The sequence below is a fragment of the Epinephelus lanceolatus genome, chromosome 3 (genome assembly GCF_041903045.1).
Source record: "Epinephelus lanceolatus isolate andai-2023 chromosome 3, ASM4190304v1, whole genome shotgun sequence".
Lineage (NCBI taxonomy): Eukaryota > Metazoa > Chordata > Actinopteri > Perciformes > Serranidae > Epinephelus > Epinephelus lanceolatus.
The window spans coordinates 30,469,065-30,495,203 of NC_135736.1; the positions used below are offsets into that span (position 1 = coordinate 30,469,065).

General features: G+C 40.4%; 1 protein-coding gene across 1 annotated transcript in view; it reads left to right on the forward strand.

Annotated features, from left to right (window-relative positions):
* The first annotated feature begins 179 nt into the window (after positions 1-179).
* The window catches only part of gstcd (glutathione S-transferase, C-terminal domain containing), an 87,080-nt gene continuing 61,120 nt past the window's right edge, over positions 180-26,139 (forward strand). Inside the window, exons 1-5 of the mRNA XM_033625198.2 lie at positions 180-334; positions 484-911; positions 2,525-2,977; positions 5,599-5,868; positions 12,934-13,027. Of these exons, the coding sequence (XP_033481089.2) occupies positions 495-911; positions 2,525-2,977; positions 5,599-5,868; positions 12,934-13,027 (1,234 nt within the window). The 5' untranslated portion in view covers positions 180-334; positions 484-494. The remainder of the gene's footprint in view (positions 335-483; positions 912-2,524; positions 2,978-5,598; positions 5,869-12,933; positions 13,028-26,139) is intronic.

The window sequence follows — 26,139 nt, forward strand, 5'->3', positions numbered from 1 at the left end:
ATGTGTCCGGAATCTACACGCACGGAACCCTGTGTGAGGAAATTAGTTTTATTTAATATCCTACACACTTTAAAGCTCTAAGTTTAATAAATAATGAGATGTGTGGCATATATTTTAACTATTTAAAATTTATGTAGCGATTTAATATATATTTCCGTTACTACTGACTCGTAAGTTGACAGCGGGTGGCGCTGTGGAGCTAACCTAGCTTTAGCATCATAGCTTTAGCACAAGGAAAGAAGAAGCGGTAACTTACTGTGACAGGAAGCGTGTACTACAACAACGTGGGTTTATTGAAGTCGCCGGTGTTTATGTCCGCATTACTAAAGCTTTTGTAAGTATTTATTCATGTCATTTTATGCGCTGAATCCCAAATGTTATTTCAGTTAACACTATCTTGCTGCCACATTAAAAACACACCTGAACACATCACCAAAGCTAACTACTTGTTACCCTTCTTCTGTTTTTACCTTTACCCTACAGTATTATTCACAATGAAGCACACGGAGGTGCAGCAGCAGCATCCCTCCCTCTATCTTGAAGTTTGCTCCCAAAATGAGGAGCAGCGTCTCCCTCTGCACACCTCCATCGCCCTGTTCCTCCTCTCCTACTGCGAGTGCAAATCTTTCAAAGTTTTCCTGGTCTTCACCAAACCTGGCAGCTCCCAGTCACTGAAGAGTCAGCTACCAGAGGGTTTGGATGTGTCTGACATTCAGTTGGAGGATCTGCCTCAGTTGGTGAGGGGCTGCCGTCTCCCTGCTGTGTTGGATGAGACTGGGAGGCTGTGCAGAGCAGGGCTGGCAGTGGTCCTGAGACATATCATCAACAAGACCTTGGAGGCTGATCCCTCCAGGAATGATGTGCTGGCACTGCTGGGATTCAAGAAGACCTGTCTGAAGGCCTGTGCTGAGGTTAGTGGCAAGAACTCAGTCCACTGGAGCACAGCATCAGACACAGTGATGGCTTTTAACTACAACTCACCCTTAAGCAAGGTGTACGAAGAACAGAAAGAGCAGTTAAAGGGTTGAAAATCTAAGCACACTTTTAGGCTTGTGGCATTTATAAAAGTTGCAGGAGGTATAACCCAAGTGTCAGTCCAGATTGTACAACCAAAGATCTACAATTAATTTAAACGTTTTTCTCTTCCACATCTCAATTTCATTGAAACACTGTGTCTGTGATGTGACAGAGTACTATACATACTTAGTGTACATAGTGACATAATGCTATTATGTCAGTGTCAGTTAACCAGATTTCACGAACACTAAATTTATGGGTTCCATAATTTCCCAGAGAGGAACTGATACACAACTGTAAATTAAACAGTGTTTCTAAAAAAGACTAATTTGCTTCTAATCATTGAGAAATTAAGACATTTATACACTTCAAAATAATTAATTCTCATTTATTACATAGTGTATATAGCAGTGATTCTCAAGTTATTGGATTTTTAAATTATATAACCCCTTTTGAAACATTTTTTTCAGCCAAGTGCTCCCTGACCAGTGCAAAACATTTCTGGCAAATGCCTATATAACGAGGTACAATAGTGCTGAGCCGTCAATATCTGATTTACTAAACAACAACCCTGTAACTGAAAAATGCTGCCTTTCAAATTTTAGAAAGATGTGTTTGAGAAAAGGTGGCTTACAGAAGATGAAAGACTGTAACTATACTGTCACTGTATTTAATTAATGAAACTGTGTACAGTATGAGCTACTAGAACTTATTAGTTATTATCTTCTACTTCTCATCCATACTTCTCATTTATTTCCTTTCATTCATTTCCCGTAGATGCTTATCCTTTTAGGGGTTGCGAGGGTGCTGGAGCCTATCCTATAATAACTAAACATCATTATTATACTGTGAATGTATTGGTTGTTTATATCTTTTATTTATTTTACTTTATTTTCCCTTTAACTCTGATCAAAAATTGGCTTTGTAATGATTTGTAAACTAAAAAGCAAATAAGCTTTATATATGAAAATGGGCTTGAAAAAATAAAGTATAAAAAAATCATCAAAAAATCAAAATTTGTTAACAGGCAGGCGTATAATTCAACATAGAGTATATGGAGGATGGACTTTCCAATAATTAATGAAAAATGAATGAATATTTTTTTGGGGGGGGGGGGGGGGGGGGGTTTGTCTGACTTTTTCCCCAATTTACCAAGTTACCAATTTACATACTTCTTCACCAGAAAATTCCTACGGGTTTGTTAGGAAAATACAGACTCAGTAAAATAAAGCATCACTGTTGCATCTTCAGCTGATTGTGGTTGAAAGTAATCAGAGGTGCTAGTTCCTTGGCTGATGAAATGTCAAGCTATCGATGGACAAACTCTTCTTTCGCAAACTTTTCACTTGGGTTAATGGAGTTTTACAGCGTGTTGATTGTGGTTTGGTCACAGTGTCAACAGCATTATACTTAGACAGACATCAATATAACATCTCACAAAAATAAACAGTGCTTTTAAGGTCAGTGCTGTATTTGACCTTAAAAAATCCTTTTTTTTCACCCTCAGGTGAGCAGGTGGACCAGACTGTGTGAAATTGGCATCCCCTCTGCTGTTGAAGAACACCTCAAAAATCCCACAAATCAATATGAGCAGCTGCCTCTCTCCATCCTCACCCTGGAGCGAAGGCTAGCGGAGCCTGTCAAAGTCCACAATGATGACAAGATACGGAGAAAGAAGCTGCAAGAGCAGAGACAGAGTGAAAAGAATGAGTTCCCCGAGGCCCAAGGGAAACCAGACTCTGAGTCCGGACAGTCACCTCAGGTCAGTGATGGACTAGAGCTCAGGGCGGCTCTGGCAAAGCTGTCTGTGGATTCAGTACCAACTTCAACCACCAGAGAGAACTCTGAGATCAGGAAAGTGAAGACGACGGACCTGCCTCCGCTGGAGCATGTGTTTGCTGAAGGACTGTACTTTACATTGACTGATGTGGTGCTGCTGCCGTGCATTCATCAGTACTTGGTAAGGGCCTTGGAGTTTATGATTTATACTTGAGTGTTGTCAGTGATGAGCCCTTGTGGCTAGGGATCCGATTCTTATCACATCATGTGCTCTTTTAATGCTGTAATCAATGGCTATATTTCCTGTACAAGCCGTATACTGTCAATGCTCTGACACACTGTGAACTTTACATAGTTTACTGTAAGTGAAATACCCATTATTGTGCCGTGACAAGTCAAGTGTAGCCATGCACGGCTTTGTCTCTCAATGTAAACAGTAGCACACATGACTTACGTCTGATGTCACCTCATACAGATGGTGCCATTCAGTCTACAAAACCCCCCCTAACTTAAATTTGCTGCCTTCATAGTACCATTTTCCACCAAAATTAGCTCATGAATCTGTGTTTTTTTTTTAAATGCAGAAAAACTCATTTTAAATAGGTGATAGATTGCTTTCCTGTTGCTAGTAGACAAGTATGCAAGTATGTCCTTCTTTTGTATTTTTTTATTTTATTTTTTGACCAGTGTGTTACGACATCACAGACGGGCCAGAAAACAGATTAGTAAACAGTAGAAAGGAGCATGGAGGCCTGTGGAAATGTTACAGTGATTTCTTCTGTTTATATATCTCTAGCTTATTCAGTTTGTCTTTTACACTCAGTGTCAGCTATATTTGCCATGTCTATTCATTCTGTTGAAATCTGGTATTTCTGCACAGTTGCAGATGAAGATTAAGCTGCACCAATATTATTAGTATTATACTATCTGTAGAATTAGATTGGGCAGGTTCGGGTAAGTGCACTAAAAAATATCATGGTTTTGGGCGGGCAGGTCAAAAAAGTGACAAGGCAGTGTTCTGAGTTAAGTTATCAAAAACGTACCAGGGCTGCAACTAACGATTGTTTTCTTTGTTGATTCATCTGTTGATTATTTTCTTGATTAATTGATTAGTTGTTTGATATAAAAGATGTCAGAAAATAGTGAAAAAAAAGTCAATCAGTGTTTCCCAAAGCCTAAGATGACGTCCTCAGATGTTGTGTTTTGTCCTCAACCCAACGATATTAAGATTATTGTTGTAGAGAAGTAAAAATACCAGGAAATATTTACATTTCAGAAGCTGGAAAAGAGTACTTTGACTTTTTTCTTTAAAATATTGACAAATTGATTATCAGATAAATTAATTTAATAGTTGACAACTAATTGATTATTTGTTGCAGCTGTAAAACTTACAGAAACATTGCGTGCAATAGTCCACCTTCCACTTTCTCTTTCCCTTTCTCGCTGGAACAAGCTAACACTTTGGAGAGTGCTGCCATGTGCACAGTCCTTGCCCTTGTCTCAGCCTTCAGTCCTGACAGTTGTGCCATTATAGTGCATAAAGTTGGCAGGTTGCGGGTTGGGTTGCGTCTGGGTAGTTGATTAATGCAGTTTTTTGCAGGGTTGGGCAGTGCGGATCGGCTCTCACAACAGGATTTATTAATTAATTTATTTTAGGTCAGAAAACATGACGACACATTCAAAGCTACAATCAAAAACCTTAATAGAAGCTTTGAATATAAAAAAAAGAACATTCGCTACAGTCCTACTTTTTAATGTATTTATTTTGATGACTGGTCATATGCATGACTTATGGTTTTGACTCTGTGGTCAGGGTGAGCAGACAGTACACCCAGCTCCTTTCAGATCCACCCAGGCAGAAACTTGAGTAAAGAAGACTCGCTGCATCAGACTTGGCACAGGTTGTGCTCTCAAAGGTGGTCCAGAGCCACCTGGCAAAGAGTGATAACAGTGTATGGGAGGGTTTCTATTCAAATGCAGCAGGTTGAAATGCATTTCAATGACTTTCCCTTGGGAACATTTTTCTCTCGGTAACAGATCAAGAATTGGTGGGTTGTTATGCTGACCTTAAAACTCTTAACTTAAAAAAAATCTGCAAGACTCGTGAACATTTTTTGAATATTCATTATATAGAATGATTGCATATTTTACAAGTAAAGTCGGTGGCAGCGATTAAAGTAACTGCGGCGGAGACCAGAGCGCACAGCGATTTAGTTCAATGGTATATTGTTATTGATCAGGAATGTTGCACTGTCAGGCAGTGAAGTGGGTCTCAACCTCCATTTCACCCTTCAGCCGCCTCCAACTATTCCTCGACTGTGGGAATGGACTGAAGTTCTCACAATGAGGCTTTTAGTAGTCAGCTGTGCTCCAGTGGTTTCCAGTTTCACACTCAGCCTAGCGTGTCTCCTCTTAACGGCCGTCACTGTCCTCGACACATGTGGCCACGACTGATCCCTTCCACTCCACCCACTTGTCCGACTGCAGAGCGCCCCTTCTCCCTCAGTGCGTCTGTGTCCCCCTCTCTCTTTCTTCTGTCTTCCACACATAGTCACACACAGTGACACTGCGCCTCTGATCATGTCTCTGTTTGTGTCTTTACCCTGCCCACCTGCCAACGCTGTTTTGATGTTTTTCCTGCCGGCCCCCTCGCGTCTATCCGTCTGCCAGCATGATGAGTGAATTCTGCTGGAACCTGACATCTCGCTCCACTGGAGATGACATGTCAGATGAGTCACTTAATCAATATCTCCTTGTTTTGTCTCCTCTTTTTTCTTTCATTCCTTTTATTGTCTTTGATAGTGTTCACTCCAAGCCCACGCTGCGAGCACTCTACATCAGCTCCCCCACCTGCTGCGTTGGTACAGCCGCGTTCAGGAGGTACCTGGGGTCCTCCGGGCAGCTGAGGCCTGTGGGATGGCTTTCTCCATCCCCCAGGTTCCCACATACAGCCACCCAGAGCCATCAGCAGAGGACAACGCAGCCAGCCTATTGGAGCAAGAAGAAGGCCAGGAGATGACCACACAGCTTCCCTTTGTCGGCGGCCCCCGGCCCACAATGACTAAACTTCAAGTAAATTATTACATTTCCTTACTTATTTCTCATTATGTTTTACCTACCTCTCTGTGGTGCGCAAATGATTTGCTTTCACATTTCTGTAAATGTGAGGCACTGTCTCCCAGTGCCCCTTTGCAGTACAGATAGAGGGTTTGAAGACTCCAACTGGTTGTTAACTATTATCCCTGTAATTTCATGCACCCATTTTCTGCTGATTGTGCCTTCAAGAGTGTAGCTCTAAGTTAATGTTTTGGCTTCTGGCAGACTTTCTTAATTGTTGAATTTTCCTCTTTCTGCCAGTGCTTAAACGTTAAGTGCTTTCAGTCACTGAATTAACATATTAAGTGGGCTGTTTTAGGATGCTGTCCTGTGCACATGGTTTTCCTCTCATATAAGTTTGTATGACTGTTTTTTATCAGTCAAGACAAACCAACACACAAAGTCACCTGTCTTAAAAGAAGAACAGAATCTGTTTATATGAACAGTACCGCCCTTGGTGCATTATAAAATGCCCCATTCAGTATTATCAGTGGATGCGGTTGCCACTTGCAGTAGTGCAGACAATGCACATTCAGCTTATCCTCATTTCAGATGCAATAAAAACAATGAATCCAGTCCAAAACAAAACAAAGTTTTATAGCCAGACTAAGTAGTTTATAGTAATGGCTTAAAATCTTAGTGTAAAGAGACAAGACAGCGCACAATAGTAGCATAATGTGTCCGGGGTTTTAAAATGCAATTCCCTCAGGAAGCATTGGCAAGACACACACACACAGTCACACAAATTTATAGCATTCTTAGCGCCGTGGCACGCCAAATATTGCCCCTGCAACACTTTAGCTACTACCTTTTCCAGAAGGAGATAAGCAGCCCCAGCTGTTTAAAAGGAGACTGTCTCCTCAGCCCTGACTAACCTCTCGCTGCTAAGCCTTTAGACTGTTCTCTTGGCCTTGTTGCTCTGCTCCCTCAGCAAAAAAATATTTCTGTGATTTCCTGCTGGCTAAATGTCTATAACAATGTGATTTTAAGCGATGGCAAGAGAGGGAAGCTGTATCTGGAGAGTCTGGACGAGACTGAGTGAGCTGGGTGGTCAGGATGAGATGCGCTTTAAACATGCCATGCTGCCGGATGAAATTTAGTTAGGCCCAGATGTGAATAAATGACAGTTTTCATGGCAGGTTGAAATCAGACATTAAAACTGAGAGGAATGTACACACAAACACATACACACATACACACAGACCTCCACAATGGCCACCATTCTTTCTTTGCCTAGAGGGATTACAAGGATGGCTGCGTGTCGCCACCATCATGTCTGCACTGCAGCTGTTGTGTTGTCTTGGCCAAGGTGCCTGTGTGTGTTTGTGTGTACATTATGTTCTCATATGTGTGTATGTGTGCGCACATATGTCCTCATATATGACTGTGTGCGTCCCAAGGCAAGTACATGGAGACAGAGAGGCCTGCCGTCTGACACGGTGACACGCGATCCTTCACTGCTGCTAACCAGAGGCACCGGGCTCATCCTGGCTTCTCTATCCACAATATAAATGGCTCATAAACTGCCCCTCTTTCTCACTTCAGTTAACACACACTGATGCATGCCAGTCGAACTGCCTGTGCAATGAGCTGTGGAGGCTCAACCTGTGATCCAAATGTAAACAAAAGGGTAGCTCCACTACCGGAATTCAGCACCAAACACTAAAGCCCGTCTGCTGTCACTGACAAATTGATTGACAGGTCTTTAAATGCAGTCGCTAGCATTAGACAATTGAATCTACAAAAGCAGTAAAATATGGGGGTTGATCCAAAGAAGGAGGATTAGTGAGTTAACAGGATCACTTGAATCTGAATTTAGGGAAATCTTGGATTGTCTGTCGGCAGAATGGGGCTCACAGGAAAGCCAGTGTCCCAGAAAGTGGGATTACTGAAAGTCTGTGTTTGTCCCTGTTGAAACTTATGTGCAGAAACTAACCAGCTACGTGGCAGGTTACTCACTCCTTCTAGTCCTCAGTTGTGCAGAAAGGGTTTGGCCTTTGTTTGCCGTTTAAGACTCATCTCTACCAGCTTGAAGTGTCCGCCTTAATGCAACTTCAGAATATGACTGATGCACTGTGAAAATGTGGCCTAACCAACACACATGTCAATGCTTGATCTTTTGAACCGCAATGTTGCTGCTTGTCTTGTCAGAATGTGACTGAGGGTGCCATTAGGGAAGGTATCTACTGTATCTTTTTCATGTGCACAGTCAGCTTGTGTGCTTTAAATGTGCTAATATTTTTTAATGGCTTACCTTGGGGCCAGAATTTAATGCACGTATAGGTCCTGTTTGTGCACGTGTGTGTATTTCTGGCCTGTGTGTATATGACAACAGAGTGAAAATAGTTGAATTTCCCCTCAGGGATAAATAAAGTATATCTTCTTCTTCTTCATCCAGTAATTCAATGGAATTAGGCCTAGATGTTCAGTTACAGCATTAACAATCATTGTGGACTATTGTGGGTCGGTGGAATAGCTTAAAATTGAATCACATGTTTAGATTGAAGTCCAACTTAATGGTCCACTTTCTGAAATACCTACCATGCCTTCACCCAGTGATGAAAAACTTTGAGTGCAGTGGTTCCCAACTGGTGGGTTGCAGTCCAAAAGTGGGCTGCTGGTCAATTCTGAACGGGCCGCAAGTGACTCATGGATGTTTCAGGTATGTAAAAAGCCCAGAGCTTTTATTTTGGAGTGCTGTTTCCTGCCGTAGATTGAGTGACTTGCGGACAGCTACTTGACAGAGACAGCAAACTAGCTCGACAGCATGGCCACACGCAAGTATGATGCGACATATTAAACTGCGTGGACCTTGAACTGATCACTAAGGAGAAACCTGGACCCCGTGGCTGGACCAGTTGGGAACTATTGTTATAGCCGAAACAGACAACTTCTCGGTCCCCCGGATTTTCAAGTAATGTTATTGTTGGTGCAGCTGTCATGAAGACATCCGGATCACTGTCTGTTTTCTGTAGAGCCCGAACAAATACCACATTTTCCACAGCTACTTTGGTTGTTCCACGGTCTGTCATTTCCAGTATTGGGGGTAGTAGGTTCAAAGAACTTACACTGATACTCTTTAGTTACTGGGAATAGAATCAGAAATTCTTTATTGATACCTGAGGGGGGGATAGCTACCAATAGCTACTGGAGAAAACCAAAGTGCTATCTTCTCCTTGTTTTGGTTGCGTAATTTTTGACGCGCTTCATTTGTGCCATAATTTGAGCCTTCATTTTCCTTGGAAGTCACATAGTGGCAGACAGAATTACAAAGTGAAAGCGATGCTTAAAACATTAATTTTTATAGTGATAAGTTAAAATAAAAACTCTATGTTCACTTTAAACCTCCAGGTTCATTGTAATGCAATTCACTAGAGCAGTTCTCTGATACAGAATATGCTACAGCATGAAACTTACAATGAATTTTAATCGCTGTTGACATGGTGTCAGAAAGGTGCTTATTTAACTCTGGGGTCATTTTGAGGCTGTAATTTGTTGTGTTCTTGTAGTGGAATGCATCATTATATGGTGTTTTTAATGTTTTTGCTCCTCAATTAGAGTAGATTAAGTCGTAAATAAATAAATAAATGTTGATGTAATGTTACACAACACCACACAGTTCAGCTCCAGTGTGCCAAAGTCAGTCCACAAGCAGCCTAAGTAGTAGTGGCAGCGTTAGTGAAATATTTTCAGTCAAACAGTATTTAGTGCAGGGCAGTTGTGTTGTGTTGTATTGCATCATTCAAGTGTTAATATTTTTGTGGTCTTTTAGCGCACATCTTAAAGTTATTTTTTAACTATATACCCGGCTTACCCGGGTAATATGCTATGATAGGAGGTATTCTGACAGTAATTGTGCAACACCATTGCAACCTATTAGTACGAGCCTCTGTTGTATAGATCAGATGTGGGACCAAGTCATTGTTTTGCAAGTTATAAGTAAGTCTAAATTTTGGTACTCAAGTCCCAAGTCAAGACAAGTAAGTCCCAAGTCCTAAACTTTGAGTTTGGAGTCCTGAACAAGTCACAACGTGCGTCTCACCAAATGTAATGCCACTTTAACATAAGAATAATTATATATTAAATTTACAAAAATCATGAATGCTTTACCCCGCCTCTCGCCCAATGTCAGCTGGGATAGGCTCCAGCCCCCCGCAACCCTCAATAGGATAAGCGGTTACGAAAATGGATGGATGGATGGATGATTTAGGAGATGAATGACTTCATGGCACACTTTTTAAATAACATCTAACCCCACTTCCAAAAAAAAGTCGGGACACTGTGTAAAACGTAAATAAAAACAGATTGCAGTAATCTGCAAATCCTTTTTGACCTATATTCAATTGAATACAGTCCAAAGACAAGATATTTAATGTTAAAAATAGTAAATTTTAGACACTTCTTCTAAATTTGACCCCTGTAACACATTACAGAAAAGTTGGGATGGAGGCAGCAGTAGACTGGGGAAGTTGAGGAATACTCAAAAACAGATATTTGGAACATTTCACAAGTAAACAGTTTAATTGGTATCGGGTATAAGAGGGCATCTTTGAATTGCTCAGCTGTTCACAAGTAAGGGCAAATAGTCCAACAGTTTGACACCAACCATTTCTCAATGCACATCTGCAATGAATTTAGGGATTTCACCATCTACAGTCCAGAATATCACCAAAAGATTCAGAGAATCCACAGAAATCTCTGCATGTAAGGGGCAAAGCTGAAAACCAATATTGAATGCCCGTGACCTTTAATCCCTCAGATGGCAATGCATTAAAAACTGACTTACATTTATAGGTTTACTACATGGACTCAGGGACGCTCTGAAAAACCATTATTGGTAAACACAGTTTGTCGCTGTCTATGAATGCAAGTCATGACTCTATCTTGCAAAGTGAAAGTCATGTATCAACAAAATTTAGAAGTTATGGGCCTGAGATGGACTGACACAAATTGGAAAAGTGTGCTCTGATGAGTCCACATATAAAACTGCAGGGCCCATGGTGTCATGGGTAATTTGCACGTCTGTGAAGGCACCATGAATGCCGAAACGTACAGAAAGGTTTTGGAGCAACGTGTGCTGCCATCTAGACAACGTCTTTTTTAGCAATGTCCTTGCTCATTTAGCAAGACAATGTTAAGACACTTTGTGCTCGTGTTACAACAGCATGGCTTTGTAGCAAAAGAGTGCGTGTACTTAATTGGCCTGCCTGCCATACAGACTTGTCTCCCGTTGAAAATGTGTGACGCATCATGGAGCACAAAACGCAGCAATGGAGACCCTGGACTGTTGAGCAACTGAAATTGTATGTCAAGCTAGAATGGGAAAGGATTTCACTCACAAATCTTCAACAATCAATGTCTTCAGTTCCCAAACACTTACTATGTTTTGTTATAAAGAAAAGGTGATGTAACACAGTGGTAAACATGCCCTGTCCCAACTTTTTTGGAACTTACTGCGGGCATCAAATTCAGAATGAGTGTATATCTATATAAAAAAAAGTTTGAGACTTTGAACATTAAATTTCTTGTCTTTGCACAAATTGATTTGCAAATCTTTGCATTCTGGTTTCATTTACATTGTACACAACATTCCAACTTTTTTGGACTTGAGATTGTACTTTCTATTTTTTTCTAAGATACCAAGTATTTGAAAGTCACAAAGCACAAGTCCAAGTCATTGCTGTTAAAGTCCCCAAGTCAAGTTACAAGTCATTTTTGATTTTGAGCCTGAAGTAGGGCTGCTGGATTATGGAAAAAATCATAATCACGATTATTTTGGTCAAAATTGAAATCACAATTATGCAAACGATTATGCGGCGCACGTGATGACTTATTTACACAACGGCATGTCATTTCTGTTTCCACATGGTCGCGCGTTTACAATTCTCCTCTGCTCTCTGTATCGCGCACGGCGGAGTTCAGCCCTGATGTGAACACACACACACACACACACACACACAGACCAACCTCTCTCGCTCTCCCTCTGCCATTTTCAGTACGCTGTTTTTGAAATCTTCGGCCATCACCTGCCCCTCACATTATTCGATTTCACCTACTTGACTGGCTCGTGGAGTGAACAGAGGAGAGGAGGGGGTAGTATTGCACATGCACGGCTTCCGGGTGCGTTTGATTTGCAACACAAGACAATGAGAGTAAACTGACAAGAAACGCATAATCGTTTTATGTCGATTATTTTGTTTTCATAATTGTTGAAAGCCCAAATCGTAATCTAGATTAAAATTCAATTAGTCGAGCAGCCCTAGCCTGAAGTGTTACTCGGGTCCACACATTCTGATAAAGTTATCATGAGGTGCATCGCCACATGAAGTTATTGTAGTGCTAACTACACAATATTTGGGGAAAAAATACCACAAAGAAAATCATAAGGCATCACATTAGTGTTACTTCAACCACAACAGCAACCTATTGTGGGATACCACTTTACCACTATATGAATGACATTTTATCTACGCCACACATCCCTTTTGCACCGTAATCACACTGTGATTTCCTATCTGTTAGTGCCCCTATTATCAGATTTAATTAGAGAGGCCACTGATGAGAAGGCAAACATGAAGCTGTTACAAAATATTTTCCCCAAAGAGTTTTTTTGTATTAATTTGTTTGCAACGATAAAGACTCTCCCGATTTCCCACCTTTATGGACTGAGCTGTAGCACATTCTTATCAATGTAACCCTCTTATCGTCAATGAAAAACAAAAGAGCTTTAGTTGTAAGCACACTCTTACCTTGTACGTCTCAATTTTCAGTGTTTCACCAGTATTTTTCTGAAGTGTGTTAGATGTGCTGGAGTATGTGCTGTAGTGGTGTAGTCTCTTAAGAGAGTAGTAAGTGCACTAACAACGGCCTTTCCTCAAGTATAGCTTCAGATCAGTGTGAGCAAGGTAACAAAGGGTTTGTTCAAGAATAGTACTCTTTAAACTGCTTCATTACAACCATTTGGACCACAGAACCTCAAGGCTGTGGTGAGGGTTTCCATGGTAACGTGTGCATTTCTGTGTGTGTGTGTTCCTCCCCTAGGAAAATGGCATCGAGGCAGTCTTCGCTCCTCATCCTTGCCCTGCCTGGACCCTCCCATGGGACAGCTTACCAGAAGCTATCAACCCTGCTGAAGGTAAAGTCAAATCTCTGCCTTGTGGCTCTCCTCTTTGCTTTCTACATTCTCCTGCCCTTCTGCCCTCAAACTCTGTATTCTGCTCTTTTGGCTTGATTCTTTTCCTTTTTGTTTTTAGTTTTCTTGTTCTTGTTCCTAACCATAACCTCCTCCTCTTATCGTTTTTACCTCTTCCATCTCTTAATCGGTATGCCTCTACATCACACCTACTCCCTCAGTCTTCCACCTTATTACTTGGTGAAACAAACACTACTGATACCGTGAAATAAGAGCGAGAAATGTGCGTAAATATTTCCATAAACCTTCCTGTAGTACTGTGGCCTGGTGATTTTCATTGGCACCTTACCGCCCCTTAAAAAAGTATTAGCCACTGACATATCACAGAGCTTTCTGTTGAGCCTCAGCTGGATGTTTTCCCCCACGAGGCCCCCCTAATGAATTTTAAAGTGCTTATCTCGATGTGTTATCCTCCTTATGTTGTGGGGTGAAAGTGTGAAAGACTCAGCACAGCAGAAGCGCAGAAAAACATGCACACACTGAAGGCACAAACAACTAATGTGCAGCGTGGAACTTGTGCATACGCCTTAGTGGTTGCTGATTGGACTGAGAGCAGTATCTAATAGGCAGTGGAAGGGCTGTTGATTGCTGCCCCAGGTGGCACTGGTGAAGCAGAGAGAAGAAATCTCAGTGTTTCTTTGTCTCCCTTTCTCTCGCCTGCATTGTTTTTCTTCTTATTAGTGAGATGTCTGTGTAGGTGGCGATGCTAAATGGTATGAATGCACACGGTGGAGTAGCGGCGATATATCAGTGTTACTGTTTATAGGCAAATGGACGAGGTTCATAAAGACACATATAAAGCTAATATGAATATTTAGATGTTTCCTTTTCTCTTCATCATTGTGTTTTGCATTTGTTTCTTGCTCCTCGTCATTTGCACTTATGTGGAAAATTGTCATAAGCAGAAGTTCATTCTCGTCGCTTATTCCTCCACTTATCGGAGAACACGGGAAATTAAAGCTGGAGAGGTGTTTTTATTATCAATATGTATATGGTACCATAAGTTCAGCTTCCTCCCTCTTTTGGATCTCGACTTTGTGCAGGCCCAGCTAGCTTACACTTCATTACCCCCTGTAGTATACTGTTAATGAATGTAAACAACAAATTGTATTGTAAGTGAACTTAAATTTTACTTCTATAGAACTTTTTAGGCCCGTGGTTACAGAGTGCTTCACAGAACAAATACAGGGAATGGTTAAGCAGAGAGAATCAAAACTAAATGGATTCATGCCTCAGTGACTGTGTGCTATGTTACTGTTGCTTTGCTTCAGTTTTCACTGACTATACCAGCTTGTGGTCCATGTTTTACTTATTTTTTCTTTGATTAAAAGAACTGCAGTGATGCTGCAGTGGTGCAGTGGTTAGAATCGTTGCATCACAGCAAGAGGGTGCCGGGTTTGTCGTGTCTACATGATGAAGGATTTTCTTTATCATATATGATATTAAACTGAATACATTTGGGTTGTGGACTGTTGGTCAAAAAATGTATCTAGATCACCTTGGTCTGTGGGAAACTTTAAATGAGGTATATGCAGCATTCAGAGCATATCTGGGATTAAGAGTCAGATTGAGGCTGACTGAACACGGCCCTCGCCATCAAGGTTGCTGAGCCTAACAGTGATACCAAAGTAAACAGTGCTGACAGAGCTCACAGTGGGGGTCAACCTGAAGGTTGGCGTTACGCTTATGCGGGATTTATACTTCTGCATCGAATCGACGCAGTACCCTACACTATAGCTTGACATGCATTTCCACAGAAAAGTAACTATGCATCGTGGTGACGCAGACCTGTCTATTTTTGTAAGCTGAAACCATTTCCCTCAGTGGAAACAAAGCTTTTATTTAATTTAATTTCATAGATTAAAAAAACTATACACTGTGAAGACAATAAAGCCTCCACTAAAATAGCATTTTAAGTCTTGTGTGTGATTTATCCTGGCTTCATATGAGCAGAGGAAATCTCTGCTAGTCGCTAGGCTAATTTATACTATGTAAAATGCCATAGGCTTGTGCTAATATCGTTAGCATGCTATATTTGTTTGGAAAACGTGTTTAGTATAAGACAGCTGTTTTGGCGGTGAACCTTGTGAGTTGTAATGGATACAAATTTTGTAAGGTTGCCTTTCCTAGGGGAAAGTCAGCTAGCTGCTAGGCTAATTTATACAATGTAAAATGCCATAGGCTTGTGCTAAAAACATTAGCATGTTGTATTTGTGAGGAAGATGTGTCCAGCAAAAGACAAGTGTTTGCCTGTGAATGCTGCGAGTTACAGTTAAGCTGATTTGTGTACTTGTGTTTGAAATTGTCTCTATTAAGCCAACTTAACAGCATTTCACAGAAACCCTGACGCTCTGCATAGAGCTGACGCACAAGTATAAATTCCACTTACACGCTTACGACAACGCCGTCCTGCCTCAGTGGGTTATCAGCAGTATTCCTTATGAGCACAATGCACAGCGGCACTGATTTCTTAGCCAGCAGGATACACATACAGGTACTGACATGCACTAACATACACTGGCGACAAGACTGTCTACCACAACAAACTACAGAGAAGATCAGAGTACAACACACATAGAGGCAGTGTGTTTTTATTTTCTAGTCAGGATGCCATTTCTTCACTATATCTTTACATAGCAAATAGTGGTGTGCTGCTGTATTAATGCTCTGAATCTTGTATACAGCGCCTTTAATGGGTATTTCTTACAGTGTTTTGGGCATTTTATTGGCAATTTTAGATACAATTAATCAGTAAGATTAATCAGTCATGAAAACATCCCTATTAATTAATATCACCATGTCTTTTTTTAATTGACTCAGTAAACAACATTCATGACTAACCATTTTTTGTTATGTTTGCCATTTTCTGGTGGTGCAAATATTCCACACATATCAATTCAGTATGACCTCAATTTAAAAGCTCTAATTGGTTTAGGACTGGATTACTTTATTAATCAGGGCTAAGTAAATATACAGTGAAGTCAGCATTATTTGAACACTGACAGTCTTTAAAACTCCTTTGTTGCCATGTCTGCACATTTTGGAGTGTTGAGCCTTCTGCATTGTCCTGAAACACACCCAGTGAGGATGAGAACAGCCTGTAACACAAAAGTATTAGTGGTAGTGTATTATAGCTTAAAGCCAGCACTTAAACCTGATAGTCACAGTTTCATTTCAAGTACAAAGTGCTGGATTAGAGTCAACACAATGAAAAACATTATCTCACTATTTTTCGACTTTAATGTACAAGCTGTAATTTTTACAAGCATTTGCAGCCTTTTCATGTGTTCCCACTGTACAACTTAATAATCTGCCTCTATCCCAAAAACCCCACTGACAGCTAAACAGAAGAGCTCTTGGTGATGTGGGCAGCGTATCTATTCTGAGAAAGAGAGAGAGACCACATTTTAGCCGCCCCACTTTGGCACTCTGCATGATAAACGGCACTGTTGATATCTCCTTCTGCAGTGTTAGGTTTGTAGGTAGGTAGCCCCTGCGTTTCAGTGCTGTGTAATTAAAGAGAACCAGAGACGAAAGGCAGACGATTTGTACTGGGCCCCAGCGCGTGGGCTTTCCCATCTATCTACCTTGCTTATACACAAAATGGTTGTACACATGCCCACATGCACTACAGGAAAAATGTCCCCCTTACGTATGCATTAATATTTCCATACCTGCAAAATTAATATAACACCCACAAGTCTTTGAAAGCTGTCTTATTTACATGTATAAGCTTACCAGTGCATGTACAGTATTTGGGTAGTTCTGTTTCAGCTGTGTATTCCAGAACATTGAATGTAAAATGAAGCAATGACAAGAAGGTAAAGGTGCCGACTTTGAGCTTTAATTTGACCGTTTACATCCAGGTTCACTGAACTGTGTACAAATTTTAGTCCTTTTTATCCATACCCCCAAAGGGTAAAAGAGGTTACAATTTGCACAGCCAGTATGGATGCGAACACTTTTTAAAACCCTTCAAGCAGAAAATCAGCACTTTAACCTTCCTTGTTTTATTTGAAATCCATTATGGAGGTATAGAGCCGGTATTAGGGTTGGACGGTGTCTATTTTTTCATTCCTTCTTACCTTCCTGACATTTCAGCAGAATATATAGTATATAATGGTATTTGTGTAGAAAACAAAACAAAAAACTAACGTTAAAAAAAAAGAGAAAGACGAGCTGCTGGTGATAGAATTCATTGTAGCATGTGTGAGATTGTCTTGCCAATAATGTAGGGCTGGGTAATATTTTAAAATTTTCCAACCAGCCAGTGTCAGCCCAACAATAGGCCATTGCCTACATATGTAAACATGCAAGTGTGTTTCTCCTCATAAATAAATGGTCCAATTGTCAAATAATAAACAAAATGAAATCACAAAATATCATAAATAAACATATTGTCCTTATTAAACTGAAAAATACAACCCCACACCTTCAGAAGTCAAGTTTGTCTTTCATCAAACCAACACTAGCCTATTTGCTGTTAACTCATCATAAAACATACTTTATTTAAACTCGACAGAAACAAAATAAATCTCATTAAAACCATCTCGCGTAGTCTTTTCACTGTTCCAACAATTACCAGCTCTGATTCGGTTGAAATAAACCCTCAATTCACCGAGTTAGATGTGGAAAATAAGCTGCTACATGCTATTTTTCCCGCTGTTTCTCTCTGCGGTTGCTGATTGGCTTTTCATTAGTCCTGTTACGTTATCCCCACCACTCACAGTCACCATCTTTCTCAGCTCAGCTGCCTGTTCCACCAGTAGTGACTGACCTCTGGTGGCACATGCTGTGCATTACAATATGTCACCACAATACAGCATCTCCCTATCAGTTTAATATCAAGAGGAGTGTCTGTATTTTCAACGGTATTAAAAATCACACCTTCTGGATTTCTAAATACCCTGGTATACCGTAGTACTGTGATACTGCCCAAACCTAGCTGATAGACTCTTTCTCTGTCATAAAACTTTATGACTTCACTGTATTTCAGATATATAGTTCATATTTACTTCTACAGTACAGTTGTGAGATAATCTTACATTCATGCACCTCTGAAAACCATGCCTTAATTTATATATTGCGCCAGTGTGTTTATTCAACTAATTGGCATTCAATGATAACAAGTCCTGCATGCTGACACTCAGGTATGCACAATGTATGAACAAAGGGGCCACTATGCATGGGAGCTGTTTACATTTTTGCCCTCCTTGTGTAAAGGGCTGCTTTGCTAATTGTGGTGAGGGCTGTCTGCAGACACGTAAACAGGGGCCATAGTACAGAGCAGCCGAAGTCTTGTCTGCAGTGCTTCACTTATTAGAGGGAGGAGGGGAGACAGCGAATAAAGCGGGTTAGAATGATGGAGTGTGTGACAGCGGGAGATTGAGATATAGGGGTGAGACAGCCTGAAGAGAGACAAGGGTTATCAGGAGAAAACAAGGCAGGGGAAGAGGGGTGAACGAGACAATCGGCCATAAAAAGGGGAGGGCTGCTGGGGAAACTGCATAGTTGTCATGCTTGAGACATGCTGCTATTAGGTCCTCCAGGGTTGTTTTGGTACACGGAGATGAGATGAGTTCCCATGTCTTTGTCTTAGGTTACAAGAGTATGACAGAAGTTGAACTGCCGGAGTGAAAATTGGCTCCATTTGTCTCTTGTCTCCCTTTGCTTCGACTACAGCAGAGAGATGTGATTGAGATTTCACAAACTCCACACTTGACTGGCGTGATTTTTTTTTTTTCTTCTTCTTTTTTTGTGGTTTGGTAGATGTGGAGGGAAAAGTTGAACAATGGACAATACCTTGTGATTATTGGTAGATGTCTTACCACAGTTGGTGTCTTAGTCATGATGCATGTCCTAACACAACATTCCAAGGTAAGCCAAGCAGCTAGTAGAGAGTCAAGAACGTTACTGCACCTGCATGGCCAAGAAATAGTGCAGCACATAACCCTCTGTGATTGTTTTACATTTAGTTTTTTTACACAAATTAAACATAAGAGGTAGAACATATTAATGGTGGTAGATTTTGTTTCCTTTAGATGTTTAGCTGTTTCCAGATGGTTGTAGCTTCATATTTAACAGATGGATATGAGATTGGTATCAGTCTTCTCATCTAACTCTTGGCATGGAAGTAAATAAGCCTATTTCTCAAAATCTCCATGAATTTCTATCCAAAAAGGCTTTTAAAAAGGATTTAAAAATCTGTCTTTGTTTCTCTGTTCTTGTATGCTATACACTGAGCCTCATGCAGCAACATTCTCTGAATTTAGCTTATATTTTAAATAGGGCTGCCCCCTCAAGGTCATTAGTCGGCAAGATTTAATCGGTCGCTTAGTTGCAGAAAAAAATTAAAATAAAACAAACGTGAAACTATGTTAGGAGCTGCACTTTGCCATAATAAATCAAAACCTATATGACTGGACCATGTGGGAATTTAATTTGAAAGTCATAGGAAGTGGCCGTGCTCAGCAGTCAGACAGGAGTCACATTACAAACCAATCACAGCCGACAGATATCTTTCCCTTCTTCTGTAAATATTCAGTCTGATAAATACGGAAAAGTTGATCATTTTAGTGCAGGGCTACCCAGAGCTGAACATCTGTCCCACGTACGACAGGCCTACACACTTATAAACAGCCTCTGGAAGAAGATCAGCTCTGCACTCAGGATTTCAGGTAAATAGGCTGGCACAAAAATGGCACAAGAGTAGTGCCAAGAGCCCAACCTTGTGTTTTCCAGGCGGTTAAAGACACAGCATGTGTACGGCCCCTAATTTACAAGGCTGGTACCTGCGGTTATTCCACAGGCTAGTTAATAACATGTTGGGCAGGAAATCCAAAGTGTGGGATCATTTTGAGAAGGTGAAGGACGAACCCAAGGTGATATGTAAACTCATCTTCATTGGTCGGCTACAAACATGACGTATCATCTGAAACATGTCAGTAGCTACATGCCCATTAGCCACTTAGCACAATCATTACTGCTTTACCGACAGCGTCATTAACAGGCGGCTCGCTCAGTGTGTGACGTGCACTTGTAAATAAAATATAGGCCTATATTAATGAAGGTTCATTAGTACGGTTTTGTATTTCTCTGTAATGTAGCATAGTGTTAACAACGTTACTGACTATTCTTTCTCACACCTCAAACTCAAACCATTGTGTTGCCCCACCCAAAATATGTAAACTAATAATTAATTTAGTATCATAAACACATGGGTGACTGGTCGACTGATGGCCCTAAATGACGACTATTGGTGGACTAGGAAAATTCTTAGACATGCACACAGAATTCTTAAGGACCTGTCTCACAGTCTGTATTCTGAAGTCAAACTGTTACCCTCAGGTAGATGTTACAGAGCCAGTAAATGTAAAAGCAACCGCTCCAGGCTTGCCATCGTACCAACTTCTTTAACGCTACTCAACAAGAAAACAGGTTAATCCTTACTCATGAATTTGGTAAGCAAGTAGGCACTATTGCACCATGTTTAATGGATTCTGGGTTTATATTTTTTATGAAATCCTTCTCATATCTACAATGCCTATGTATTTATATATTTCTCAAGACAAGCAATGCTTTATATATCTTCAGTTTTTATATTTGTTGCATGTAATTTATCATGTCTGTGAAGTACCAATGTCCTGTCATGTTGACTACACATTGCTTCAAGTTGATTGCAGCTGAGTGTAGCACTACTGCTCATGCAAAATTTCCCTATATAAAGTATATCTTATCTTACCTAATCTTATTAATTTTCATGAGCGTCAGTACAGGCCTCACAGGAAAATCAAAACCCCAGCAACGGCATAACATTTGTGATGCTGTAAATGCCATGTCAGCAGAGGGACACACAATAACTGATATTAAAGGAAAATGGTTTGACATGAAAGTGGAAGGAAAACAAAGGCATTGCCCAAGGGTTTCTATAGTCTTTCTTTAGGCCACTAAGTAATCCAACCATTATAATCAGCCTACAACAAATAATAATATAAATTTGATTATATGATGTTATGATCCGTTCAGCATGAACAATATGCGGACTCAATATGTGCTCTTAACCATTCATAAAATCTTCTCTTACCTAAGAGAGGAGCTAAAGTAAGAAAACACTGTTGAATCCAGGAAATTAATGGGTCCTAACAAAAGAAGAACACATTGTGGATACAAACAACACTAAGAGGAATTTGTTTGGAGCCCAGTGTATGGTGTATGATCAAAAACATTTTTTCCTTCCTCTCCTGCCTGGCTCTCTTAAACCTGCAGTACCTGATTTGTTTGGCCATTCGTGGGCAGCGGAAACAAACACGACAAAACACAGCACATATTATCACCTTTCAAGAAGTTGTTGAAAGATGCTAAAAAGTGCTACTTGTATGGATTGATCTGCATTTAAATGGCTTTTCAGCAATATAATGGCCAAGCAGTGTTAAGTGGTTTCACAGCATCCAGAGGCAAAATTAAAAGGTGGTTCTTGAAACTGTGTTTGGTTCATCTGAGCTGAAACTGTCTACTCTGCCACATACATCTTTTCCTGCATCATCATCATCTTCTTTGTAATGTAAATCCCAATGGCCACACCAGCAGTCTTGGCCCACGCTTTACAGTGCTTAGCTTGTTTTCTACACTGTCCACAGGTTTAATGAGTAGTTAAACATCTGTCATGTTTAGCCTCCAGATACCCCTCAGATGCTTACCATACTGCTTTGAGAATAGGACCTGCCTGTAAGATGCATCAAAGTTGAAATATCAATCCAAAAGCAACTTTCAAATATGTTATGTAGGTGGATATGTGTGTTTTTCCTTCCCTCTGTGTTTGTAAAACTTTATTCTCTGACTTTGATTCAAAGATGTCCAGCGCGCTCTGATACAGTGTTGCTGTGTTGATTTCATCCACTGTTAAATCAGTCTGGCGACGAGTGTGATTTCCCCTCAGGCATATCATCTCACTGTTATTGAACTAATTAGTTGGATTTGATTCAAGTCTAGATTTATGTATTTCCCTTTACATTTTCTTAATTACCTTTTGAGTGGATAGTGAAAGGGGGCCCTAAGGAAATGGTTTCTCTCAGCTGCACTTTACTCAAGTGCATTATTGTTAACTTTAGATAAAGGAACATTGCAAAGATTTCATTTTTCCACTTACGCAGAATTGTTTCTTTTAGAGGATTATGACATGACATCCTTCACATTTCATTACTGCCTGACATTAAGTATGGATAATATTTATTTTTGATTATAATCAGTGTAAGGTATTTGTAGAAAAGAATTCTCTTTACAATTTATATTCAGAGTAGTTTAAGGCTGTTTCGACAAGAGAATCTTTGGCCTACTGGTCTACATCTCTATGGGCCTGTTTACACCTGGTATTACCATGCGTCTTGGGTGATCCGATCACAAGTGGACAGCGTTAAACAAGCGTAAATGACCCCCAAGATGCACACTTTATTTTGAAGTCCAGTGAATTTCTGGCACAAAACCTTTATTTTCATTTGCCATTTCCTGCTGTAGAGTTACTGACTAATTGACAGCTTCTTGACAGAGACCGCTAACTAGCTTGACGAAATGTTCACATGCAAGTGTGACACTGAATATATTAAACTGTGTGGACGTTGAACCAATGACTGAGGAGAAAACGGGACCCTGTGGCTGGACCAGTTGGTAACCACTGCATTAGACCACATATATTTTGTAGTGTAGACATTAATGCGTCCTGATGTGGCTATGATAAGGACAGTATCATCAGTACAGCATGCTGTGGTTGTTTTGGTGACAGTGGGCTAACACTCTATAACCTGCCCATTTTAAAACGAACTGGGCAAAGTGTTGTGTCACCAACCATCATTTTGCCCTATGAAAGGAGCCAAGCTGAAGTACTCTGACATCGCTACTTCCAGCTGTACGGATACAACTGCTAATGTGACTAGCCAGCATGCTAGAGAGCAGCTAGTGAGAATGTGTAGATGTAATACATTTGCGCGAGACCCTTTGACCCTCTGTATAAGTGATGTATGCAGCAACAAATCTGAACTCAAGTGGTCAGCTGGAGATGCATGATAGACACAGGTGTGAGTGCCGATGTGCCTCGGCTGTCCACTGTGTTCAGATCACCAAAACACACATAAACACCAGGTATAACCAGGTTCTGTGTCGTATTAAATTCGTTTTTTCTGGATTCAAGCAGGAGTTCCACTCCTATAAACTTCACATCATATGACAGTCTGTTCACCATAATCCCCAAATTGAAAACCACTGGCCTAGTCAGATTTAAACCAGCTCTAATCAATTTTTTGCATTAACAATGGATCAAATGATAATGTGACTTGCAGTTCCACTCAGCTCTGTGGAGCTTTTTAGCATTTAGCAGCTTAAGAGCCAGATATTTCCCTCAGGAGCTGATGGAGACGAATTCAGCGCTGGAAGGAGAGCGAATATTTAAATTATTTGCCAGGTGGCCAAGAACATGACTTAAAATGAATTCTGATGATGTGTGTCTGATGGGTAACTGTTTGCTAACAAATTCACCAATCTATCTGTATTCCAGGCCTTGCCTTTGGTCATGAATTTTCAATAGTGAATGAAGGATTAGATTAGATTTTATCTCTTTGAATCCAAGGTTAACTTCTCTAAAACTACAATCGACTATAGTCATCAGTTAAAATGAGTCTGTCCTTTTACTCTTACTGGCATGAAATCATGTGAATTTCAACAGCAAATACATTTTTTCATCGACTTGACATCTTCGACATTGTCATTATATAATAAATCACAGAAAAACTAGAAATGTAGTTGATTGAAATATTTTGATTTAACTCAGTCTGAACACAAATACATTTCCCTGTCCTACCTGTGGAGCTTGTGCATAACACTTCAGTCATCCGACTGAATTGGAGTCTGTGTACATGGCTGTTTTTTCCCGTCCAGCTGTCAGGCTGAATGGAGCTCTGCTGAGAAAAACACAGCAGGCTTAGTCACAGATCGGTTTAACTGCTGTCCTGCATATTACCACATCGGCTTAGTCGAGAGATAATGTCGACTGATTCTCTCCCTTTCTCCCTCTGTGTTTTCTCGCGAATGCGTTAGTGTTTTTTGCGGGGTTGTGAGTTCAAAACAAGTGACAAGGGCAAAGTCGAGGCAAGATCATTTAAAAAGAAAAAAAAAGTCTGCCTGCCTGTCAGAAACTTGTCGAAAGGTGCTTGCCATCCTTAGGCTTCTGTCAGACAAATGTCAAGGGTAATCTAGATGGAAGATTAGTGGCTTGATTCTGCCTCAAAAACTTGTGTACACATATTCTGCTTTTATCAGTCTACGTTGATGTAAGCCTGAGTTGATGAGAGCCAGTTTTCCAATTCTAAATGGAACTTGCTGATCTCGTCACCTTTCAAATATTCAACTCTCCGAACTCCAAATGCTTGTAATGAATGAATTATTCCACCTCCGAGTGTCTCGTAGAATGTTTGATCTGGGAATCTTAGAGTTGCAAAGGAAGATTAGTAGGAATTGCAACTGTTCTTGGAGAGCGAATGTACCAGACAAACCTTAAACCCTTTTTTTGCAGACAGGTCCTTGAGACAGGACAGCACATTTCTATATTTCTGCAACATTTCTTTATTCATTTATTGATTTAACCTTTATTAAACTAGGGGAGTCCCATTGAGATTAAGAATCTCCCTTTCAAGGGAGACCTTGCCAAAGCAGGCAGCAGCATAAATAAAACATATAGTTCCAGACAGACCACATAAATAACACAAAAAGAGACCAAATATTAAGGAAGTAAAGAAGTTTAAAAAAGTCTGTTAAATAACCAGGTAAATTAAAAACATTGATGTCTTAAGGAATCTACCTGTCATTCTTTTATTCAGGATTTGGGCCTTTGGAACACAAAGCATAATGAAGTCTTGAGAATGCAATAGGTATTGTCTGACACTTGATTAAGATTGATAAATACACATAGGCAACATGGGAGCAATCCTAGAACTGTCTTCTCCATAAAAGTGCACCAATGACAGAGCCTCTGGGTGGCCAGAGCAGGCCCTCCTACCCAAGAGTATAACTCACAGTGGTGAGTCAGAGCTTTACAATTGGTAATGAACCTGAGGGAAGCATGGTAAGCTGTGTGAACCATAAAAAGACACTGAGCAGATGCATATTTAACAGATTGCTATAATCCATCACAGGTAAAAAATTTAAATAAAAGACTCTGCAGCCATGCGAGCAGCTCCGTGGGGATGAACATAGGTGCAGTGGTGCTTTCAGCTAAATGCTAATTTCAGCAGGCTCACAATGGCAATACAAACATGCTGATGTTTAGCAGTATAATGTTTACTATATTCATCTTAGTGTAGCATGCTAGTGTGCTGACAGGTACTAATTAGCACACAAAGCAAAGTGTAGTTAATGCTGATGGTAATGCCATTTGTTTTACATGGATCTGACCATAAACTAAATAGTGGACGAATACATTTTTCGTCATGCTTTCTTACTTCATGGTGGCGCTAGATGAGAAGCAACGATATTACAGTTTACTCTGAGGGAAACTTGAACATCTGGTCCAAATTTCACTTTCATAGCTGTCAAGACATTTTTCTCAAAACCACAAATATCAGGCTCATGGTAGTGCTAGACGAAAAGTCAGACGATCAGGTATAATTGTTGAGGAACCATGAATGTTTGTACAAAATGTTGGGTCAATCAATTCAGTATATGTTCAGATATTTGAGTGGATAAGTAAGAGGGCTGGGCATCCTTTAAAATTATGATTCCAGTACCTGTACCTTAACGTGAATCTGATACCAGTGGTGTGTTTCATTTGATACCTTTTTTTTCAAACTTCATTCGATACCCATCATGTAAAAGGAAGCATTCAGTTGCATAAAATGCCACCACCACTCAAAGCCAAATTATTTTAGTTTAGTATAGCCATACTTTCAAACATTTTGGTGGCACCTTGGTACGCCGAACTGCCAACTCTGTCAAATACACTGCACTCAACTTCACCACACCACAAACTGTATGGGAGGTAGCTCCTTCGGTAATGGGCCAATCGAATGTCAAAC